The sequence below is a fragment of the Herpailurus yagouaroundi genome, unplaced genomic scaffold, assembly GCF_014898765.1.
Source record: "Herpailurus yagouaroundi ecotype Mexico unplaced genomic scaffold, PumYag 28, whole genome shotgun sequence".
Classification (NCBI taxonomy): Eukaryota; Metazoa; Chordata; class Mammalia; order Carnivora; family Felidae; genus Herpailurus; species Herpailurus yagouaroundi.
In genome coordinates this window covers 135,942,777-135,958,172 of record NW_024412376.1, presented here as the reverse complement: position 1 = coordinate 135,958,172, position 15,396 = coordinate 135,942,777, and the positions used below count along the sequence as shown (strand labels likewise).

At 36.0% G+C, this 15,396-nt stretch overlaps 1 protein-coding gene across 10 annotated transcripts in view; it reads left to right on the top strand.

Annotated features, from left to right (window-relative positions):
• The window catches only part of KLHL5 (kelch like family member 5), a 106,490-nt gene that overhangs the window by 56,617 nt on the left and 34,477 nt on the right, over positions 1-15,396 (top strand). For all 10 annotated transcript variants that reach the window (XM_040485640.1, XM_040485649.1, XM_040485617.1 and 7 more), the window contains one exon: positions 10,921-11,107. In XM_040485640.1, the coding sequence (XP_040341574.1) occupies positions 10,921-11,107 (187 nt within the window). The remainder of the gene's footprint in view (positions 1-10,920; positions 11,108-15,396) is intronic.

The following is a 15,396-nucleotide window of genomic DNA, read 5'->3' as shown; positions in this document are numbered from 1 at the left end:
AAATATACAGAAACTCATTGATAATAATACCAAAATAGTAGGGGACTTCAACACCCCACTTACAACAATGGAAAGATCATCTAAACAAAATCAATAAGGAAACAATGGCTTTGAATGACACACTGGACCAGATGGACTTAACAGATATATACAGAACATTTCATCCTAAAGCAGCAAAGTACACATTCCTCTCAAGTGCACATGGAACATTCTCCAGAATAGATCACATAATGGGACACAAATCAGTCCTCAACAAGTACAAAAAGGTCGAGATCATACCTTGCATATTTTTAGTTCACAATGCTATGAAACTGAAAATCAACCACAAGAAAAAAGTTGGGAAGACAAAAAATACTTGGGAGACTAAAGAATATCCTACTAAAGAATGAATGGGCAGACAACACAAAGAAATAAAAGGCATCCAAATGGGCCAGGAGGAGGTCAAACTTTCACTCTTTGCAGATGACATGATACTCTATATGGAAAACCTAAAAGATTCCACCAAAAAACTGCTAGAACTGATTCATGAATTCAGCAAAGTTGCAGGATATAAAATCAATGCACAGAAATCGGTTACATTCCTAAACACCCAACAATGAAGCAACAGAAAGAGAAATCAAGGAATCGATCGCATTTACAGTTGCACCAAAAACCATAAAATACCTAGGAATAAATCTAACCAAGAGGTGAAAACTCTATAAGCTGAAAAGTATCGAAAGCTTATGAAAGAAATTGAAGAAAACACAAAAAAATGGAAAAAGATTCCATGCTCCTAGATAGGAAGAACAAATACTGTTAAAATGTTGATACTACCCAAAGCAATCTACATATTCAGTGCAATCCCTATCAAAATAACAACAGCATTCTTCACAGATCTAGAACAAATAATCCTAAAAATTTGTATGGAACCAGAAAAGACCCCGAATAGCCAAAGCAACCTTGAAAACAAAACCAAAGCTGGAGGCATCACAATCCCAGATGTCAAGCTATATTACAAAGCTGTAATCATCAAGACAGTATGGTACTGGCAGAAGAACAGACACTCAGATCAGTGGTACAGAATAGAGAACCCAGAAATGGACCCAAACATGTATGGCCAGCTAATCTTTGACAAAGCAGGAAAGAATATCCAATGGAATAAAGACAGTCTCTTCAGCAAGTGGTGCTGGGAAAACCAGACAGCAACATGCAGAAGAATGAACCTGGATCACTTTCTTACACCATACACACACACACACACACACACACACACACACACACACACATACACACACAGGATGAAAGACCTCAATGTAAGACAGGAAGCCATCAAAATCCTCGAGGAGAAAGCAGGGAAAAACCTCTTTGATCATGGCCACAACAACTTCTTACTCAACACGTCTCTGGAGGCAAGGGAAACAAAAGCAAAAATGAACTCATCAAAATAAAAAGCTTCTGCACAGCAAAGGAAACAATCAGCAAAACTAAAAGGCAACCGACAGAATGGGAGAAGATATTTGCAAATGACTTATCAGATAAAGAGTTAGTATCCAAAATCTATAAAGAACTGATCGAACTCAACACCCAAAAAACAAATAATGCAGTGAAGAAATGGGCAAAAGACATGAATAGACACTTCTCCAAAGAAGACATCCATGGCTGACAGACACGAAAAAATGCTCCACATCACTCTTCATCAGGGAAATAGAAATCAAAGCCACAATGAGATACCACCTTACACCTGTCAGAATGGCTCACATTAACAACTCAGGCAACAACAGATGTTGGCGAGGATGCGGAGAAAGAGGATCTCTTTTGCATTATTGTGGCAATGCAATCTGGTATAGCCACTCTGGAAAACAGTATGGAGATTCCTCAAAAAACTAAAAATAGAACTACCCTACAACCCAGCAATTGCACTACTAGGCATTTATCCACGGGATACAGGTGTGCTGTTTCGAAGGGACACATACACCCCCATGTTTATAGCAGCACTATCAACAATAGCCAAAGTATGGAACGAGACCAAATGTCCATCGATGGATGAATGGATGAATGGATAAAGAAGATGTGGATTACTTGGCAATCAAAAAGAATGAAATCATGCCATTTGCAACTATGTGGATGGAACTGGAGGGTATTATGCTAAGTGAAATTAGTCAAAGACAAAAATCATATGACTTCACTCATATGAGGACTTTAAGAGACAAAACAGATGTGCATAAGGGAAGAGAAACAAAAATAATATAAAAACAGGGAGGGGGACAAAATAGAAGACACTCATAAATATGGAGAACAAACTGAGGGTTGCTGGACAGGTTGTGGGGGGGATGGGCTAAATGGGTAAGGGGCATTAAGGAATCTACTCCTCCTGTTCACTATATGCTTACTAATTTGGATGTAAATTTTAAAAAAATAAATAAAATTTTAAAAAAAAGAATGAATGGACTAAGAAGTTAGAGGAAATTAAAAAGTACATGGAAGCCAATGAAAATGATAACACCACAGCCCAAAACCTCTGCGATGCAGCAAAGGTGGTCATAAGAGGGAAGTATATAGCAATCCAGGTCTTTCTAAAGAAGGAAGAAAGTCTCAGATACACAACTTAAAATGCAAATTATTAGGCCCCATTCTATACCTGCAAAATCTGAAACTCTGGGGATGGGGCCTAGTAGGTTGTATTTTAATTTGCCTTCATGTGGATTTGAAGCACACTCTAGTTTGACAATCAATGTCTTAGCAGATGAATAGTGATGACTGATGGAAACTACATTGCCCTGTATGATATAAATAAGTTACTTCACCTTTCTGAGCAATGTTTTTCTTTTCTACATTAATAATACTATGTTGCACTATTGTGACACTTAGAAATACTAGCAGGGTTTTTTTTTTTTTCTTTCCTTGCAAGTTTGCAAAATTATGGTTATCAAGTGATGAAGGTCTTTTTTTTTTAAGTTTATGTATTTATTTTTGAGAGAGAGAGGAGAGTGTGCAGGGGAAGGGCAGAGAAAGAGAGGGAGAGAGAGAATCCCAAGCATGCTTTGTGTTATTAGTGCAGAGCCGGATGTAGGGCTCCATCCCATAAACTGTGACATCATGACCTGAGCTGAAATCAAGAGTCAGAAGCTTAACTGACTGAGCCACCCAGGCACCCCTAAGCAATGGAAGTTTGGAAGAGGACTCTAAAACCATCAAGAAAATGTTGGATTTTATTCTGTATGTTTTATTTTAAAAGATAGGAAAATATTACAATTATTTAAATTGTCTAGTGCATATCAAATAATAGTGACTAATATTAAAAAATTGCCATGAGGGGGGCACCTGGGTGGCTCAGTCAGTTGAGTGTCCAACTTCAGCTCAGGTCATGATCTCACGGTCTGTGGGTTTGAGCCCCATGACAGGCTCTGTGCTGACAACTCAGAGCCTGGAGCCTGCTTCGGATTCTGTGTCTCCTTCTCTCTCTGCCCCTCCCCTGTTCACGCTCTGTCTCTGTCTCAAGAATAAATAAACATTAAAAAAAAATTTTTTTTAATTGCCATTAGGTCCAGTTACCTAAAAAATTTACTTTTGTAAATAGGTGAAGGGGATTAAGAGTACACTTATGATGAGCACTGAATAATTTATAGGATTGTTAAATCACTATATTGTACACCTGAAACTAATATAACACTGTATGTCAACTATGCTGCAATTAAAATAAAATAAATAAAAATTTAAAAAGTTAAAAGAAAGAATTTACTTCTGTAAAATCGTTCCTTTCTCAATGAACTTTTACCCTACTCTATTAATATGAAACACTATTCAGTCTAGCTAGAAACTATATGCTTTTCCATATAGTAATTCTAGTGTACTGTTGCTCACAGTAGATCCCTAAAATGACCTAGGAAATAATTGTATGTATGTGTATAATTGTATGTAATTGTAATCCTCTACCAAATGATGATTTTTGTGTGACTTACTGTGTATTTTTTAACTGTGAATAATCTAGAAGATACATATTTGTGTTTTTTTGTTTTATCCTTGAATATATTACAAGCTTTTCTATTTGATCAAATTTTAAACAATGTGGATAGAAATACTAGGACAGATGTACATTATTTAAAATATTTTGACATGTACATTCTCAGAGTTTCCAATGGTTAGCCTGTAGTACAAGTATCTTGGTCTTCACAATTCTGTTCTCAATTCTTATTATTGTTTTCTACTAAAAGTAAAAGAACATAAAATGAGCCGGTACTTACCTTTTCTATTCTTTTGATTTACACATTTTTTATACCAAAACATCTTTTAAAGCCTATAGAATTGAGAAATCATTCACATTCTATTTTTTTACTTTAAGTAGTATTGGAGGGGGCCGTTTTAGAAAAATAGTCATATGAGATCAAGTATGAGAGTGAAGATAAAAATTTACACATTAAAAATGTTTCTATTTCCTTAATGCCTTCATTTAAATAATTTGTCATTCTCTAGTGGCAGGGAAGACACATGTGTTCACCTAACATGCAGAGTCTACAAGAGTGGTTTTTAGTTCTCTCTCAGCGCCTCCTGAATGATTTTCTAAATGATTCCTGGTACCTTCCGTTTGATTAATCTGATGTTTGGATTAATGGCTTTCATCTCTCTACTTATTCATAGAGAGACTGTTAGCATGTTTAAAAATATATTTTACTTCAAATTTCAGTAACTATTAAGTTTCCCAAGACTTTACTTCCTACGGTTTTGTTTCTTGTCTTTTTAAGTTCATTTATTTATTTTGAGAGAGTGCAAATGGGAGAGGGGCAGAAAGAAAATCCCAAGCAGCCCCCACCCCCTCACTGCTGTCAGTGCAAAGCCCAATGCAGGGCTCGAACCAAAGAACCATAAGATCATGACCTGAGCTAAAACCAAGAGTTGGATACCTAACTAACTGAACCACTCAGGAGCCCCTATTTTCTACATTTTTTTCACAGTAGTTTTTATTTAGAAAGGACTGAAGTAATTCTGTATAACAGAAGTAATATGAACATTAAGGTCAATCTAAATGAGTCAACTCAGTGCATATTCGGCAATGGTTTCTGTAGCAAGTATAACTATATTTTCTGTGCATAGAAAAATATGGAATAATTAATACCATAATTTATACTCTGGCAGAGGTCCTGAGACTTATGTCTTAATTTGGCTTTTTTTCCATTAGCATACTCTACTCAGTTTCCAAATGCCACAAACGTTTTTTACAGTGACTTTTGTTAGAGACTCTTCCTTTATCAAAATAGGAACATACTCTCAACATTATTATTCATTTGTATTTGCAAAGTAAAGCTGTATTTCCCACCCACTCAAATGGCTAAAATAAAAGGAAATAGTAACAGTTGGTGTGAATGTGGACAAACAGGAACCCTCATATATTGCCTGTGGGAACATAAAATGATGCAGCTACTTGAAAAATGGTTTGGCAGTTTCTTAAAAAGTTAACATGTATTTACCATATGGCCCAGCAATTCTACATCTAGGTATCTACCCAAGAGAATTGAAAGCATTTACCTACATAAAGACTTGCATGCAAATGTTCTTAGCAGCTTTATTCATGATAGCCGAAAACTAGAAATAATCTGTGTTCATCAACTGTGAACAGATAGACAAAATGTGGTACATCAATCAATGGAATATTATTCAGCAATAAAAAGAAATGAAGTACAAAGGAACCCTTGTTCACTGTTGGTAGGAATGTAAATTGGCATAGCCACTATGGAAAAATAGTAAAAAATAGAACTACCCTATGGCCCAGCAATTCCACTACTGGGTATTTACCCAAAGAAAACAAAGACACTAATTCAAAAAGATATATACACCCCGGTGTTTATTGCAGCTTTACTTACAATAGCTAAGATACGGAAGCAACCCATCTCTAGATGAATGGATAAAGAAAATGTGGTCTACACACACACACACACACACACACACACACACACACAGAGGCACATGCACTGCAATACTACTCAGCCATAAAAAAAGGATGAGATCTTGCCATTTGTGACAACATGGATAGGCCTAGAAGGTATTATGCTAAGTGAAAGAAGTCAGAGAAAGACAAATACCAAATGATTTAACTTATATGTGGAATCTAAAAACAAAACAAACAAAAATCCAGACCCTGGGTGGGTGTGGTTGGCTCAGTCCATCAGGCATCCGACATCACCTCAAGTCATAATCTCATAGTTCATGGGTTTAAGCCCCAAACTGGGCTCAGTGCTGTCAGCACAGAGCCCACTTCAGATCTTCTGTCCCTCTCTCTTTCTGCCCTGTCCCTGTCTCTCTCAAAAATAAATACATATTTTAAAAATTAAAAAAAAATAGAAAGAAAGAAACAGATCCATAAATACAGAGAACAAAGTGATGGTTGCCAGAGCAGCGAGGGTGGGGAAATGGGTAAAATGGGTGAAGGGAAGTGGGAGATACAGGCTTCCTGATATGGAATAGATAAGTCATAGTTGTAAAAGATACAGCATAGGAAATATAGTCAATGATATTGTAATAGTGTTGTACAGTGATAGATGGTGAGCATACATTTGTGGTGAACATAGCATAACGTATAGAGTTATTGAATCACTATGTTGTACACCTGAAACTAATGTAACATTGTGTGTCGACTGCAATAAAAAAATTTTTGTATAAAAGAAATTAAGTATTAATACATGCTACACATGGCTGAACCTCAAAAACACACTAAATGTAAAAAAGGAAGACACAAGATACCACACAGTATATGACTTTATATGAAACATTAAAAAAAAACCTTCAAATCTATAGAGACAGATTGGCACATGAAATAGGAGATGAGAACAGAGATTAAACATCAAACAGGTATGCAGGGTCTAAGTAGGGTGATCAAAAAGCTCCAAAATGGTTTATGGTAATGGCTGCACAAGTTGGCAGGTTTACTAAAATATATTTAGTAAAATATACCTTATATTATCAAATGCATTCCTGCAGTGTGTCAAAAGGATGATACACTATGACCAGGAAAGTCTTGTTCCAGAAATATAAGAATGATTGAGTTTCAGGAAATCTGTCAAAATAATTATTATGTCAGTAGCTTAAAGGTGAAAAAGCCATATGATCATGTCAATGGATGTATAAAGGGCATTCAGAAAGAATGTAGGAACCATTCTTAGTTTTAAAATGATGACGTAAAATAGGAAGAGATGAAAACAGCCTAAATATAATAAAATTACTAGATGCTGTATTGACTTTCATCCTTAATAGTCATACACTACAACTGTATCAGTTCAAACCAGAAACAGGGGTACTCTGTTTCATCCTTATTATTTAACATTGCTTTGAACATTTTAGCAATTGTAATAAGAAAATAAAAATGAAGTAATTGGCATACATATTAGAAATGTCCACTATCCCTGTTTGGTGATGATTATGATAATGATATTATGCCTAATAACTAGAGTGATATATGGGAATGTTGTAAAATAGTAGATTATAAACAAATATACAATAACCAAAGATTTGTCTCTCCTCTAGCAAAATATATGCAAAATGAAAATTTAAAAATCCCTTCCCAGTAGCAATAAAAATCAATTATGTAGTATGTATATTAAATATGTGTATTTAATAAAAGAAAGGCATAAGACCTATATGAAGAAAGGTATACAACAAATGGTAAGGCTTCCTAAATGGAAAGACTTGATGTCATAAAAATGTAAATTCTTCCAAAATTAATAAATAATTTAATGAAGTTCATAATAGAATTCCAACAAGATCGAGATGGTGAGGGGGAATTAGATAAATATATCTTAAGCTTATATGAAAAGTAAACACTCAAAAACAGTCAAGAAAACTATGAAAATGAACAGTAGTGGTATATTTATTTATTTATTTATTTATTCATTTATTTTTATTTATTTTTTTTTAATTTTTTTTTTTTTTAGTTTTATTTTTTTTGGGACAGAGAGAGACAGAGCATGAACGGGGGAGGGGCAGAGAGAGAGGGAGACACAGAATCGGAAACAGGCTCCAGGCTCTGAGCCATCAGCCCAGAGCCTGACGCGGGTTTCGAACTCCCGACCGCGAGATCGTGACCTGGCTGAAGTCGGACGCTTAACCGACTGCGCCACCCAGGCGCCCCTATTTATTTATTTTTTAATATATTGTTGTTGTTGTTTTAACACTTATTTATTTTTGAGACAGGGAGAGACAGAGCATGAACAGGGGAGGGTCAGAAAGAGAGGGAGACACAGAATCCGAAACAGGTCCCAGGCTCTGAGCTGTCATTACAGAGCCTGACGCGGGGCTCGAACTCACCAACCGCAAGATCATGACCTGAGCCAAAGTCGGATGCTTAACCGACTGAGCCACCCAGGTGCCCCAGTAGTGGTATATTTAAATAAAAAAATCAGAATATGTCATAAAGACACTAAAAAATTATGGTATCAGAATAGTAATAGATCAATGGAAAAGAGTAAAGATTCAGAAAACAGGTCTCATATATCTTGAGATGTATTTTTGAGAATGTAATGTATAACCAAGTTTCCATTTACTTGGAAATGGAGGGGATTGTTTAATAAATGGTGCTAGTACTGAATTGGCCATCCACCTGGAAGGAGATTAAAATATTCCTCAACTCATACTCTATATAAAAATTAATTTCACATGGATCAATAGCCCAAGTGAAAGAAATACAGTAATATAGGGGTAGGGAGGTGGATGTAGAAACAAGCACAAAAAGAAAAGAAATGCATTTTTTAAAAGGCAGGATGAAACCATATCTATACCTTTGCATAAAATTATATAAGTTAAAAAAATGGGATTTAGTGAAGCATAAGGGATTTAAATTCCTTTAGGATAATCACCATTTAGAGTTCTCTTCCACCTAAGAAATCGGTAAGTTGTTTTTGCTGTTGTTCTTCGAGCACTGTATAGGGAGTTCAGGTAAACGCAGTCATTAGTCAACTTCTATTTATAATTATTCTTCTTCAGTTAAAATTATTTCTAATTGAAGAAGTAATGGCACAAAAACAGACACCCAGATCAATGGAACAGAATAGAGAATGAACCCAGAAATGGACCCACAAATGTATGGCCAACTAATCTTTGACAAAGCAGGAAAGAATATCCAATAGAATAAAGACAGTCTCTTCAGCAAGTGGTGCTGGGAAAACCGGACAGCAACATGTAGAAAAATGAACCTGGATCACTTTCTTACACCATACACAAAAATAAACTCAAAATGGAAGAAAGACCTCAATGTAAGACAGGAAGCCATCAAAATCCTCGAGGAGAAAGCAGGCAAAAACCTCTTTGACCTTGGCCACAACAACTTCTTACTCAACATGTCTCTGGAGGCAAGGGAAACAAAAGCAAAAATGAACTATTGGGATCTCATCAAAATAAAAAGCTTCTGCACAGCAAAGGAAACAATCAGCAAAACTAAAAGGCAACCGACAGAATGGGAGAAGATAGTTGCAAATAACAATCAGATAAAGGGTTAGTATCCAAAATCTATAAAGAGCTGATCAAACTCAACACCCAAAAAACAAATAATGCAGTGAAGAAATGGGCAAAAGACGTGAGTAGACACTTCTCCAAAGAAGACATCCAAATGGCTGACAGACACATGAAAAAATGCTCCACATCATTCATCATCAGAGAAATACAAATCAAAACCACAATAAGATACCACCTCACACCTATCAGCATGACTAACATTAACAACTCAGGCAACAACGGACGTTGATGAGGATGCCGAGAAAGAGGATCTCTTTTGCATTGCTGGTGGCAATGCAAGCTGATGCAGCCACTCTGTAAAACAGTATGGATGTTCCTCAAAAAATTAAAAATAGAGGGGCGCCTGGGTGGCGCAGTCGGTTAAGCGTCCGACTTCAGCCAGGTCACGATCTCGCAGTCCGTGAGTTCAAGCCCCGCGTCGGGCTCTGGGCTGATGGCTCAGAGCCTGGAGCCTGTTTCTGATTCTGTGTCTCCCTCTCTCTCTGCCCCTCCCCCGTTCATGCTCTGTCTCTCTCTGTCCCAAAAAAAATAAATGTTAAAAAAAAAAAATTTAAAAAAAAAAATTAAAAATAGAACTACCCACGACCCAGCAATTGCCCTACTTGGCATTTATCCAAGGGATAGAGGTATGCTCTTTTGAAGGGGCACAAGCACCCCAATGTTTATAGCAGCATTATCAACAATAGCCAAAGTATGGAAAGAGCCCAAATGTCCATCAATGGATGAACGGATAAAGAAGATGTGGTATATATATGCAATGGAGTATTACTCGGCAATCAAAAAGAATGAAATCTTGCCATTTGCAACTACATGGATGGAACTAGAGGGTATTATGCTAAGCAAAATTAGTCCAAGAAAGACAAAAATCATATGACTTCACTCATATGAGGACTTTAAGAGACAAAACAGATGAACATAAGGGAAGCAAAAATAATATAAAAACAGGGAGGTGGACAAAACATAAGAGACTCTTAAATATGGAGAACAAACAGAGGGTTTCTGGAGGGGTTGTGGGAGAGGGGATGGGCTAAATGGGTAAAGGGGCATTAAAGAATGTACTCCTGAAATCATTGCACTATATGCTAACTAACTTGGATGTAAATAAAAAAATAAATAAAAAGAAAAAGTAAAATGATTTATTTTAGAAAATCTAAACAATATAGAAAAGCAGTAAAAAAGTTTATTTAAGAAGCAGCAGTTTCCCCACTACCCAGAGATAAGCACCACTCAGGTTTTAGAGTATACCAGATATCCGGTGAGTTTATGTTTTTCAATGAAATTTAAAATGTAAATCTTGTAAATATTGCAGATTTTAGTTAAAAATAGATGTCCACACATGGATTTTTTTTCTCAATGAGATAATTCCCATTTGTGAACTATACAGGTTATTCTTTTAATTACTATTTTCTTGGTCACTCAGTGTACATACTCCCTATTCTTTTCTAGTTCCTGGCAGATATGGAAAATAATGCACTTTTCCGGGATGATATAGAATGTCAGAAACTTATTATGGAAGCGATGAAGTACCACTTATTACCAGAGAGACGACCCATGTTACAAAGCCCTCGGACAAAACCTAGAAAGTCAACGGTTGGAACACTATTTGCAGTTGGAGGAATGGATTCAACAAAAGGTATTAAATCATTTTTTATTTGGGGGAAGAGGGGAAAAAAGAACTTTAATTAGTAATACATATGGCCAATGAGCTTTTTTAGAGAAATGGCTGTTTCCAGGACTGGAAAAAGACAAGATAAACCCAACACATCTTGTAGTGCCAGAAAGTAAAGAAGTGGTCAAAGAATAATGGAGACAGTCAAGGGACAGAAGAGGCCATTTGTAGAGGCTACTACTGTCCAAATCTAGGATAATTTCAGCATCAAAATAGATAATGATGATAAAAGATTATCATTTAGTAAATCAGTAAGGATGCATGAGCCCACTCTTACACAAATAAAGATTGGAGAAGGGAAAGGTTTTCTTTGAATGCCAACTAATAAATATAGAAGGAAAGATGGAACTAGAAAAAGTACCATTTGGCAACCACCTTAATGATAACTAATTCAGTCAAGAATCATTCATAGATGCTGCAATCAGTAGGTGAAGGTTTGAGAACAGGATAATTAGCCTCCAAGTATCTTCCAACCACTTGCTTAGTAGTTACAAAGGGTGAAATAGTATCTTTACAGTGGAGAAAACATGGCAGACAGCACCTTAACCAAATGATCAATGTCTTATTGCCAGTAACAGACTAATCAGTAGTATGTTCCTCTTGTGGGAGACAGTAAGAAGAACTCAGCTGTACATCTGTAGTTACGCTTGCCAAAAGTGTATAATCCAAACTTAATCATGAGGAAAGAAACAAACAAATCCAAGTTGAGAGACATTCTACAAAATAACTAGTCTGTCTGTAGTTTTCCAAAATGCTAATATCATGAAATACAGAAAAGATTCAGGAATTATTCCACATTTTAGGAGACTGAAGAGATATGACAACTATTATAATGCATCATCTTGAATTTCTTTTGCTATAAAGGATATAATTGGAACAAATGATAAGATCCAAATTAAGTCTGTAGATTAGATGACAGCATTGTATAAATGTTAATTTCCAGATTTTGATCATTGTATTGTGGTTTTGTGATAGGGTTTCTTGTCTTGAGGAAGACACACTGAAGTATTTAGGGTACAAGGTATCATTTCTACAACTTAAACAGTTCAGGAAAAAAAAATTCTACATACCCATATATAGTGAGAGCAAATATAAAACCTCAATATTTGGGAAATCTGTACCAAAGGTATCTGGGAATTCTTTGTGTTGTTCTTGTAACAGTTTTTACTAATAGTAACAATAATAGTAACAAATACCACATATAGTGCCTACCCAATGTCAGGTATTGTGCTAGAAGCTTTCTGTGTATTATCTCTCAGTGTACATTGATCTCCCTCTGATTTCCCAGTACTAATAGCCGCCTGAAATTCCCTGACAACACCTCTCTGACTTCAGACTACCTTTCTGAGCTCAGCTCATTCATTCCACTTCTCCACTCTTTGTGTTCTAGCCCCGCTGGCCTCCCTGTTCACATAACAAGCCAAACATTATCCCACACTGGGGATATTATGTTAGCTGTTCCCTCTCACTGGAATGCTATGTGCTCTGATGTTGGAATGCCTCGCAGAATTTATTCACTTAGATTCCCAGATATCAGTTTACCAAAGAAGACTTCCATGGCCAGTCATCACCTGTTCATCACTCTCTAATCTTTGGCCTACCTCTTTCTGTCTTGTTCCTCTATTTATGTTTCTTCATAGCACCTGATCCATTGATTTATCGTCTACCTCTTACCCACAAGTAAGCTCTGGAAAGCAAGAAACTTGTTTTTTTTTGTTTTTTGCTTTTTGTTTTTTTCAAGAATATATCTTACAGAGCCTAGATCAGTGCCTTGCCCATAGATAGCATCAATAAATATTTGCCAGATGGATGAAGGTTGTCCTTTGCCATCTCTTGAATTATTTGTATGACTCAAGCCCTTGATGCATTATTCACATTCAAAGATTTCTTTTCTACCTGATATCTTTAAAGAATATAAAACTATGAGCTCTAATCGAAAGTCTTTTATTGTGAGTTAACTTTTAGCCTCTTGGTAACAAAGATATAGCTGTAGATATTATCCCACAGAACATAATAGAGTACTATGTATTTATAGATGCTGAAGTTCTAAATATAGGCTTCATCACTGAATGCTACAGAAATACATAAAGTTAGATAACTGACGAGAGTTATAGTATTAATATTTGGCATTTTTGGAGCACTCTACAGTCCAGGCAATCAATCTGCAAATACTTATTAAGTGTTTACTATATGCTTGGAACTGGTGCTCAGCTTTGTAGTCGTTACTGGCACTTCTTCCTCTCCATCTTTCCCTCTCTTTTTCAAGGCTTTAACGGTTATTTCTGTGTTGCTTATACCATTGTGTTGCTTTTATGCTCATATTTCCAGCTTGTATAAAATATCTGTTTGTTGTCCAACTTTCATCTCAAGTTTTGTGTGTTCTGACCCATGTCTCCCAGACTCGAGGACTCGGAACTGTAATTCAGTGTCTTTCAACGGATACCAACTCTGGCTCATTTAAGCAGATAAAGAAGGCTGTTGAGAGATGGGCAGGAACTATATCCACTGCACCTTCTTTGTAATGCCTGCCTTAGATTTTAAATCCTAGGTTTAAGCATCCATTTTTACCAGCTTCCTGGGCCCTAAGCCTCCAAGGACAATGAGGATCAATATCTGTCTTTTCAGCTTCATGGTAGATGGGTTTCTGCCTCTCATCAAAGCTCTTTCCTACGGTGGAAAATTCCCCTTGCATGAGAAGGAACTCAGACACTAAGTACCCAAAGTGAATAATATATCTCTGTCTTTCTTTCTTTCCCATCCCTCCCTCCCTTCCCTCTAAATCGTACCTTCTGACAGTCACCAAATAGTCTTTGAAAGGGGTCTGTTCTTCTAAATTTCCATTGCTACTTTCTAGTACCAGGTAGCCCCCTATCAGCCTACATCTTTTGATCACATTCATTTAACATAGGAATAGCATTCATTGTGCTCATTGTGTTGTTAGTATGTGGTAGGCATTATGTTAAGTGCTTCACCTATCATTTTTAATTTCATGTTCATAACAGCTGTAAGAGTTGAATGCTGCTATTGCTCTAGGATACCTGGACATAGAAAAGTTAACTACCTTTCCCCAGAATACACAGCTAATTAGGGATGGAATCAGGATTCAGATCAGGCATTGACGTGGGAGACTATACCCTCTGTTTCATTATTTCTTCTGTTTATATGCCATTACTCTGCTAAAAATTATAATAGTCTTTACTTCTTACCACATAAGACATAAATTCCTCTTTTTAGGTTTGAAGACTTTCTGTAATCTGGCCCTTACTACTTGACCAACTTTATTTCTGAGTCTTTGCTAGACATCAATTACTCTTACCTTCTATCCTATTCAAGCTATCTTCCCTGGCCTCAACTTATTTTGTACCCAGTGTCTTTATAATGGAGAGCAGTTTGCATTAATTGGAGGGCAATCTGATCACTGGGTTCTTGGTCCCTACATATAACTTAGTGTAGAGCCTAACACATAAACTGGTAATGTTTCTAAATAACCACTAAGAAAATGTTAGCATATATTTCTCTTACTTTTTTAAAGGCTAATCTTTAAGTATAAGTCAAGGAAGTTTTAAGCTTCTACACAGAATTTTGTAATTATTAGGAATTTGTTATTTGGGGATATTTGTTTTTGTTTTTATTTTAAGAATTATGTTTGGTGTTAGCAAAGGAAATTTTACTTAGCAGTTCATAGGACTATGATACTGCCTAGTGAGCTAGAAGTAAAAGAAAGAATTTAAAATGAAAGAAATATTCCTTAACTTCATAAGTGAGGAAAGATGACTAGCATTGCCTTTTTAATGGAATGAAGACATTTTTTAAGATCAAATTCAGAGTGATGAATAAAGTATACTATTACATAAAATAATGAGTGTATGAATAAAATCTCATAGCTAAAAATTATAAAGAAAAATTATTCAAGCTCAAAAAATATTTTTGAACAGCTACTGCATACAAGAAACTCTGTTGCTGTGAAGAATACAGAGATGATGGGTCACCTGGCTGGCTTGGTCAGTAGCCTGTGGCTCTTGATCTCAGGGTTGTAAGTTTGAGCCCTATGTTGGGTGTAAAAATAAAATCTTTAAAAAAAAAAAAGAGCTGATCAAAAAGGATTTAAATAATATAACAGAAAGTGAATTTAGAATAATAGTCATAAAATTAATCGCTGGGCTTGAAAACAGTATAGCTGACAGCAGAGAATCTCTTGCTACAGAGATCAAGGGACTAAGGAACAGTCACGAGGAGCTGAAAAACGCTTTAAA